Raw genomic sequence first — 8967 nt, forward strand, 5'->3', positions numbered from 1 at the left:
GGAACAACAAGTAGGCCTGCAGAGCGAGAGCGAAGTGCTCTAATAGGGTGATATGGTACTACAAGGTCATTAAGATAAGATGGGGCCTGATTATTTAAGACCTTGTATGTGAGGAGCAGGATTTTGAATTCAATTCTGGATTTAACAGGAAGCCAATGAAGGGAAGCCAAAACAGGAGAAATATGCTCTCTCTTTCTAGTCCCTGTCAGGACTCTTGCTGCAGCATTTTGGATTAGCTGAAGGCTTTTCAGTGAGTTTTTTGGACACAACACACAGCACACAAGTTTCATGTAGAGATGATTGTTTATTCTGAATGTTATTTTCCTTCAGTTATTTTCCATTACTTTTTGGATTAATTTTCTGGTTTATCCAGTTCATGTAAGGACAGACATTCACAGTAACAGTTGGTCCAGTACAGGCACGTTTATAACCGCTACTGATTACCCCATAAATCATGTTGTTGTAAATCACTCCACCACCAGAATCACCCTGAGAGAGAAAAATATAATTTGTGTTTAAGTTTCTTCCAAAAGATCTAAAACATACACAGATGATATACAGTAATGTTAGCAGTCAACTTACCTTACGTGTATCTACATTAGGTTCTTTCAGACACAGCCTGTTGTTATACGGCACATGTGCATCACATTGAGAGTTTCTGGTAGGTCCACAGTCAACAACATGCATGTCTGCACACTTTAGATGAGGTGGTTGGCCAGTGACTAGAGAAAAAAAAAAAGAAAAGAACAAAAGTCATTCATAACCTTTCAAAAGCTAAAATCTTAAGGAAAATGATATTTTCCTTTATTTCTACAAACAATTCAAATATTTTTCAAGCAAAATGTTTTCTTAAAAAAAAACTGCATCTAAAAAGGTGGGAACCTGGCATATAATATATACACTGTAAAAAAAAAAAGAGACAAAAAAACAACAACTTTTTTTTCATACAAAATTAAATATAACTATAATAACACACAAAGCAAAATCAGATTTTAAAATAAACTGACCTAATCAAGAAAATTATTCTTACTTTCATTGTTGTTCTTATCTACCTGGTAATTCCCAAAGCCTGCCACCTGAACGACGTCATTTCTAGAAACAGAAAAAATTGTCACAAATTAATTCCACATCCACCCGTGTCTTGTGAACACAGAATAAAATAATAAATCATAATGATGTACACTGCATGCTGGGTATTTCCAGTCCAGCTACAGCTACTAACTCTGAGTAACTGAGGGTTCAGATATCACACATCACTGTCTGCCACACGTGTTTCATTGTCATTCACTGCGTGTCATGGATGTAACTCCTAAAATCAAAACAAGGAATCTTAACTCTTGATCCAGGCTCAGTGATATTATCGTCGATGTCAGTCAGGTGGAGATGCAGGTATAATGTCAGTCATGGGTTTGAAACTTCACAAGTATGATGTCATCCTGTTGATGGACTACTGCCCTGACCTGCATGATAACCATCTTCTCCTGCTCCATTAACTTGTTTGAACCTTTCTAAATCCCGTTCTGAAAACCGTTCCATGGTTGGATACATTTTTTGCTTCACTGAGCCTCGTGTTATCAGTTAGAGCAACAAACACTGTAAGTGGCTTTCATGGTTTCATTTATAATATTATATCAAATTATATTTTCTTATTACCCTGCTTATTAGTTGTGGGTAATGGATTCCATGACTTCCCTACAAGATGATCTTACATACAATCTCAAAGCTTATTCACTGTTTTTTAAATTCACATTTGTTAAAGGACACCTCTATGAAGACAGATTAGAAGTTCAATATGTTGTATGATTTTCACTTTAGTCAAGCAGCCTTAAAAGGAATCACATTTCTTTCAGTAATGACTTATTTACCCGTTACTCTCATAATGCACTGTGTGACAGGCAGATCCAATATCCAGGACTAAACTCAAAAGCAGCTTTAAATATAGAGTACTCGGCAATACTAGCTCGGCTATTGCAACAGACAAACAGGACACAGCCAGAAAGAGATCCAGACAAACAAAAGTACAAAACAAAGGACTTAAATGCACACAAAGTAATCAGGCAGATGGGACACATGAGGTAACACAGGTGAACTCAATCAGGCAAACAACAGGGGGAGCAAAACTGAACACAACACACACTGAGACTACAGAAATAAGAAGGGAAACAGAGCCAGAGGTTAAACTCCAGACATACAAACCTGGGAAGGACAAAAACCTGCTGCCTGTTACAAACAGACTACACAGTACAAAGTTATTCTTTAGAGGGAATGAATGAAAATGATAATCATTTATTTTAAACTGGTATTAGTATGTTTATTATTACTATATTATATTATTTTTCTTAAATGGTCCTATTTTATATTATTCATGTTTCATATTCCACTTGTTGAATGAAATTCACTGTCTAAAAGACATAGAAATACTATTTTTAATGTTGTTAATGATGTTAATGTGTACAGTATAACGTGTCACGGTTCTGGGTCATTTTGACCCAGCATTTTCAGTTTGTTATATTTTTATGTATTATGGTTTTTATGTATTCTGATTGTCTTGTTTTAATTCCATGTTTCAGTTTATTCTGGTTTAGGGTTTTGTTCTTAGGTTTTATGTCTTCGTACTTTGTGTAGGTTTAGTTCAGTGTCAAATCTGCGCCTTTGTGGATTGTTTCCTGTTTTACTTTGGAGGTCCATGTCTTATGTCAGTGTATTCAGTTTTGCTTCCCCCTGTCTCGTTACTAGGGGTGGGTATCGAAAACCGGTTCTTGTTGAGAACCGGTTCCCACTGTTTCAATTTCTTGGAATTGTTTGCCATTTTTGCAAACGATTCCCTTATCGATTCCAGTCGCCCTGAATGACGTCACCACGTTGCGGAGCGTCATTTACCTGGCAGGAAACATGGCGGCTCAAACGCTCAAAAGTTTGGTTATACTTTACGAGAACGGATGACAACGGGGCAACTTGCAAAGTAGATATTTCATTTAAGGGAGGAAACACTACGAATATGCAAAAGCATTTGCTCACAAAACACAGATAACCTTAAATGAATGTCGTTTTTTAATTCCGCTCCGGACTCGTGAATCTCAACCCAGCAGCAGCGCTAACGTTTGCACGTCCTCTCCCGTTAATGCGGCAGGTAAATAATCAACTAACAGCAATATTATGTTAGCGCGATCTGCCTTATTACAAAACCTGCCATTACTGTGCATTTAGGTGACCATGATGAGAGAGACAGACAGAGTCTGGCTCAGATGCTGGCAGTTCTCGCTGCAGTCTACCGGTAGCGTCTCCTTTCAGGCCAGGATAGACGAATGTCACCGAGCAGTGACTAAGTTTGTGGTAAAAGGCTTGCACCCATTTGCCACAGCAGATGCCCCCGATTTTCGGTAAGTGAATGTGTTTAATTGTAGGCAGGGACATTACTGGATATTCTTGTGTAATTGCTACTGAATAATTTATGTTATACTTTGTTATTGCTACAGAAGAATATTTATTTTATTATTTTACATTTACAATTTTTTTTCCTGGGGACCCTGTGACACCCCATTGAAGAGCCGTAGGCTGGATCTCTTAAGATCTCACTGTTGGTTTGTAAGGCCATGTTACTCCTAAATTTCTATCTTGTTCAAAGAGAAGATATAAAACAAAGTTCTAAGCTAATTCGACCTTAGTGTTCTCCTTTTTTAAAAAGAATCGATAAGAGAATCGATAAAGAATCGAATCGTTAAACAGAATCGAAAATGGAATCGGAATCGTGAAAATCTTATCAATACCCATCCCTACTCGTTACCCCTAATTTCTCCCAGCTGCGTCTCCCTCCTGTTTCCCATTCCCTGATTACGCCTCTGTGTATATAAGCCCTGTGTTTTCCTTTGCTCGCTGTCGTGTTGTATCCTCAGAATTGCCTATGTGTTCTTGTCATACCATTCTCAGTTTGGTTTATGTTTTGTTTCATGCCAGCAATAAAGCTGAGGTTCTTTAATTTGCCACTCATTCTCTATGAGTCCTGTATTTTGCGTCCTCATCCCTGCCTGAGGCACCTCAGGCCTGCCACAGAGCCCTGACATAAAGAAAAGTTGGAAGGATTGTACTTGTTATTGAATAGTGGTGCAATCCCACAAAAACATTATGCTTGCTGAGGGAGTTTGTCAATGCTGTTGTTTATGTTTAAACTCCTTCTTTAGTGTAATGTAAGTTTTTACTGTGATATTGTGTTGATTGAGCTGTCCCATATGGAAAAGAAATAGTGAAAACTTATAAAAGACTGGCAGATTTGGCCTACTTCATATAGTGAATCATATAAGGCTGATATGGTTTACTCATGAAAGTGGCCACTTTCATATATTGTTTTAGTAAGTATCCAAACCATACAAGTTTCATTTATATTCAACATTGTGAATAAAGAAATATCATAATACAAATAAATAAAAATAAAAAAGTGGAAAAGTCAGAAAGGATTCAGACTTATTAGGTAAGCGCACAACTTACATTTTGGGAGGATTTGCACAGTCTGGTAAGGCAACGGTTTTCCTGCCTGGTTGTGAAGGAATTTCCAGTAGCATGATGTCATCAAACGTATTTATGCCCACAAAAAATGATCCACTTGTGATTTTGACCTTTTTTTTTTTATCTGAAGATCGTTGAAATAATAACTTTATCCATGATGGATGAACTCCTAAAGTTGCATACATATACCTGCACAAGGGGAAATGAGTGTAAGCGACTCCAATTACAGAACATGAGCATTTGAAATACTGTCCTAACTTTTAAATTCTATTAAAAACATTTATAAGTGAAACTGTTGTTTTCTCACCATCCAGGTTCATTTTCCCAGCAGTGGGCTGCAGTCAGAATCCACCGTTCATGGATCAGTGAGCCACCACAGAGACTTTCATGTGTTGCATTGGTTGCCTTTAGTTTCACGTGATACTGACGCTCAGTGTCTGGACACTTTTGGCCTCCATAGATCCTTTTGTGCAAATCTACTCCTGTGCTGACTGTGATGCCTGAAAAAGAAAATAATTTACTCACAACTGGTTGTTTCTTCCATCTGAAGAACAACATATTCTTTCTAGTTAATATAGTTGCAGAAATGTGTCTGCAAAGAGTTGATGAAAAGAAGAAAAAGTACAATCATACTGTAGAGACAGTGTTCCTGATACTGTAACATTCTGACAAATGTATAATAACTGATATCAAAGCAGAGACAAAGAAGAACAAAAACAGTATCTGGTGGTTTAGTGAAAACCTAAATAATCCTTTAGTAACACAGAATTTGTCACAACCTGAGAAATAAGTGCAATATTTCACTCACCAACACACAGAAGAAGAAGAAGCTTCAGATGAGCCATTGCTGTCATTCAGCTTGCAGTGAATGCTGTGCTGGGACCTTTTAAGCCTGTTCTCACTGTGCTGGTGGCCATGAAGCCACCAATCACAGAGCATAATTTTATCACAAAACCCCATTGGTTGGGACATTCTTCATGCAAATTTTAAATATGACTTTATCTTTTTTTTTACATGTTGCATGTCATTAATTAGTATTTTTCTCTCAAACACTCCAGACATAAATAAGATAAGTTTCTTTTTTTAATATATATATATATTAATATATATTTTTTCAACATATGTATCCAAATATGTGAATACATCTTTAATGTGCAACTTGTTAGTTTCGCTAAAAGAATTATTAAAATTTTGTTTTGTTAAAATAAATATGATGGATGTTGAACGCCAAAATGTCTGGTAAAATTTTTAAAAAGCAAACGATAAATGAGCATTGTTTCCATTCTCTTCCACTTTATCAGAGTTGAGGGGGGGGCGGGTCTGGAGCCTATCCCAGCTATCATAGGGCGAGAGGCAGGTTAGACCATGGATAGTCTATCAAAGGCCTAACACAAAGAAACAACCATTCACACGTATGGGCAAGTGAGAATCATCAATTAAGCTAACCCCACTGCCTGCATTCTTTAGATGCTGAGTACGTGAAGAGAACCCACGCAAACACGGGGAGAGCATGCACACACAGATTCAAACTCAGGGCTTTCTTGCTGGCAACGGTGCTGACCACTGTGCCACCATGCTGCCAAACAAACATTCTCATTAAACTTGGATGCACCAGTGGAATCACTGTTAGGAAATTTAGGAGTAAAGTAATCGCATTCTGTGCCCCACTCAGGCATTGACCCATGTGCCTGTTCATCTTAGCCGCTATGATTCCTAACAGGAACTTCAATGTGGTGCTGAGGCAGGTTATTGGTCGGTAGTTGAATGGGGCCGGTCCCTTCTGGGGTTCCTTGAGGATCAGGACTGTCCGGCCTTCAGTTAGCCATTCCAGGTGTCTCTCATTGACTAGCAGCTGGTTCATTTGTGCTGCTGCCAGACACTCATGGAGTGCAGTCAGCTTCTTCAGCCAGTAGGCATGAACTATATCGGGGCCTGGTGCTATCCAACTCTTCATACTGGAGACCCTTTCTTGCCACTGTAATGGTTATTGGACCATGCTTAAGGAGGTTTCTGTGGTCTGCTCTCAGATCCACTAGCTACTGAACATTGCTGTGTCTAGACTTACATCTGATTGCCTATCCTGCCCCATGTCATGCTAGCAGCAGAGTTTCACTGTTACAGTTCAGTGTATTTTCCCGGGCTGCAGATCCTGAAGAACACTGTAATGTAAATATACAGCATGTAGGACTCCTCCAGGATGGAACATCAACACGTGCCACTGCCAGAAGACACGTGTTGATGCCTTCTATGGACAGGGTCACAAAAGGTCCTTAACCCATCAGGACCAGTACAGTCTCCTCCTTTGTGCAAGGAAGAACAGGAGTCCCAACAGAATCTTACAAAATGAACTCCAGCAGGTCACTGGTGTGAAGTTCTCTGACCAAACAATCAGAAACAGACTTCATGAGGGTGGCCTGAGGGCCCAGTCTTCTGATGTGCCCTGTGCTCACTGTCTGGCACCGTGGAGCCTGATTAGCATTTGTCATAGAATAGGAGAGTTGACAGGTCCAGTACTGGCATCCTCTGCTTTTTCACAGATAGAGCAGGTTCATCCTGAGCACATGTGACAGACATGAAAGAGTCTGGAGAATATGCTGCCTCTAACATCGTTCAGAATGACCGGTTTGGGCTCCACAGAAAGTGAAGAGATCCATTGAAAATTTACTGTAGTTTTGTTATGTCATGTGAAATTTGTTCCCCATAAATATTATAAACATTAGAAATGTTCAGATTTTAATTGTGAATTTTTTTTTACATGTTACAAACATTAAACCATGAATCGTGCTCTACAAGCTAGATTTCAAATGGACATGAGTGCAGACATCAGTCAGATTTATATTATATTATATTATATTATATTATATTATATTATATTATATTATATTATATTATATTATTATAGTCTATATATAGAGAGACTAGATTCAATAGGAGTAAAATAAATTTGAGAGAACTGAACAGGTTTATTACAACTTTACAATGGTGTGATAAACCAATGTAAATAAGATCAGATCCAGGATCACAAAAATCCAGTCTACACATACAGTACAGAGCAATGAACAAAATAATTCTTACAGTTGTTTCTAAATAAAATGAAATCTCATAAAGTTTTCAAAATCAAGTACACTGTTGTTTTAACATCTTTTCAGTTTCTATGAATTCGTATTGCTTTGCAGCATTACAATCAAATATATTTATAGATCCCTTTTTAAGGCATGTGTAATCAAATCATGAAATTTTTGTAACTTAATTAGTTTTAAACAACTTATTCATATGAAATAACTTATAACTGAAATGACAATGTCCCAAAAAGGCACTGAATAACAACTAAAAGAAAAGTGCATTTTGCATTATTTTGGTGCATTTGTGAAGGTGCTTAATCAAATAGACAATAAAATAAAACATAACACTCCATTTCACACACAGGTCAAGTACTCCAACTGGTTTTCGCTTTTTTTTTTAGACATTACAGGGTTCACACTGTTGCAGTAGTTGCCACGTGTAAAGTTAGCATAGGTTTTCCTGCTAGCTTATCAATTTTAGTAACTCACCATAGTTTCCAAGAAATAAACACACGCTCTATCTGGTTTGGTCAAGAGCAAAACACATAAAAAGCTTGTGTAGCTTGTTAATTGCTCTCTGTCTTGCTCTACCACTTTTAGGACTCCATAAGGGCTGCTGAAAGGCCAAAGGATGATGCAACTGTTCATCATTTTTTTAACATGGTGTTATATTGCTAACATGCTCTTAGAAACTAGTACAGGTTCCTAAGATCAGTGCAGTTTTACCTATAGTATAAACATATTAGACTAAAATATTGTCTTTCCACTTGGGTTCCTTGGGTTAGGGTTACAGGACAGGATGTGTGTTATGTTGAGGATAGAAAGGCAAGTATGTCTGTGCACAATGTTTCTTTACAAGTGTAACTAGAACCACTAAATAACATGTAAGGATACTGTGCCCCCTCAATAAACAGAAAGATGGTGTTAAGTGTATTTTTATGATGAAAATTGTGCTTGTTGGCTCTGCTGTGTTTTACTTGCAGGAGCTAGTTTACTGTAAAACTTTCTGCATTTCATTAGTAAAATAGCCTCTACTGCTGTTGGCTTATCAAACAGAGGCAAGCAGAGTAGTTTGTCACCTTCCTCGCTAAAGTTGATTAAATTTACCTCATTGTAATAACGTTCATAAACAGTAGTCGACGACAGAGAGACAAAAACGAGGTGATGAGGGAGTGAACAGGGAGTGAACAGGTTGAACACCTGGTAACAAACCGTCTATTTCTCATGACACTTCTCTCTCTCTGATTCTTTCACTGCCTGTGAAAACAAAAATTATTCGTAGAGTTGTTAGCTTTAAAAGATTTTTATTCACTTCTGTTTTCGGGACTATTTTGGGATATTTTATTCATTAATTTACTTATTTATTCATTTTGAACTTTAATGCTGCACACTTTGTAGGAAGAGA

At 37.6% G+C, this 8967-nt stretch overlaps 1 protein-coding gene across 1 annotated transcript; it reads right to left on the reverse strand.

Moving 5' to 3' along the window:
* Positions 1-284: 284 nt before the first annotated feature.
* On the reverse strand, positions 285-5419 carry LOC102295170 (anionic trypsin-2). The gene is made up of 6 exons (XM_042217223.1): positions 5309-5419; positions 4808-5000; positions 4483-4689; positions 1031-1092; positions 583-722; positions 285-489 (listed from the first exon to the last, which is right to left on the reverse strand). The coding sequence occupies exons 1-6, from the start codon at positions 5352-5354 to the stop codon at positions 331-333; spliced, it is 807 nt and encodes a 268-aa protein (XP_042073157.1). The 5' UTR covers positions 5355-5419; the 3' UTR covers positions 285-330.
* Between the last annotated feature and the right edge of the window lie 3548 nt (positions 5420-8967).

This window comes from Haplochromis burtoni, unplaced genomic scaffold, assembly GCF_018398535.1.
Source record: "Haplochromis burtoni strain Fernald_Lab_line unplaced genomic scaffold, NCSU_Asbu1 Contig_1701, whole genome shotgun sequence".
NCBI lineage: Eukaryota > Metazoa > Chordata > Actinopteri > Cichliformes > Cichlidae > Haplochromis > Haplochromis burtoni.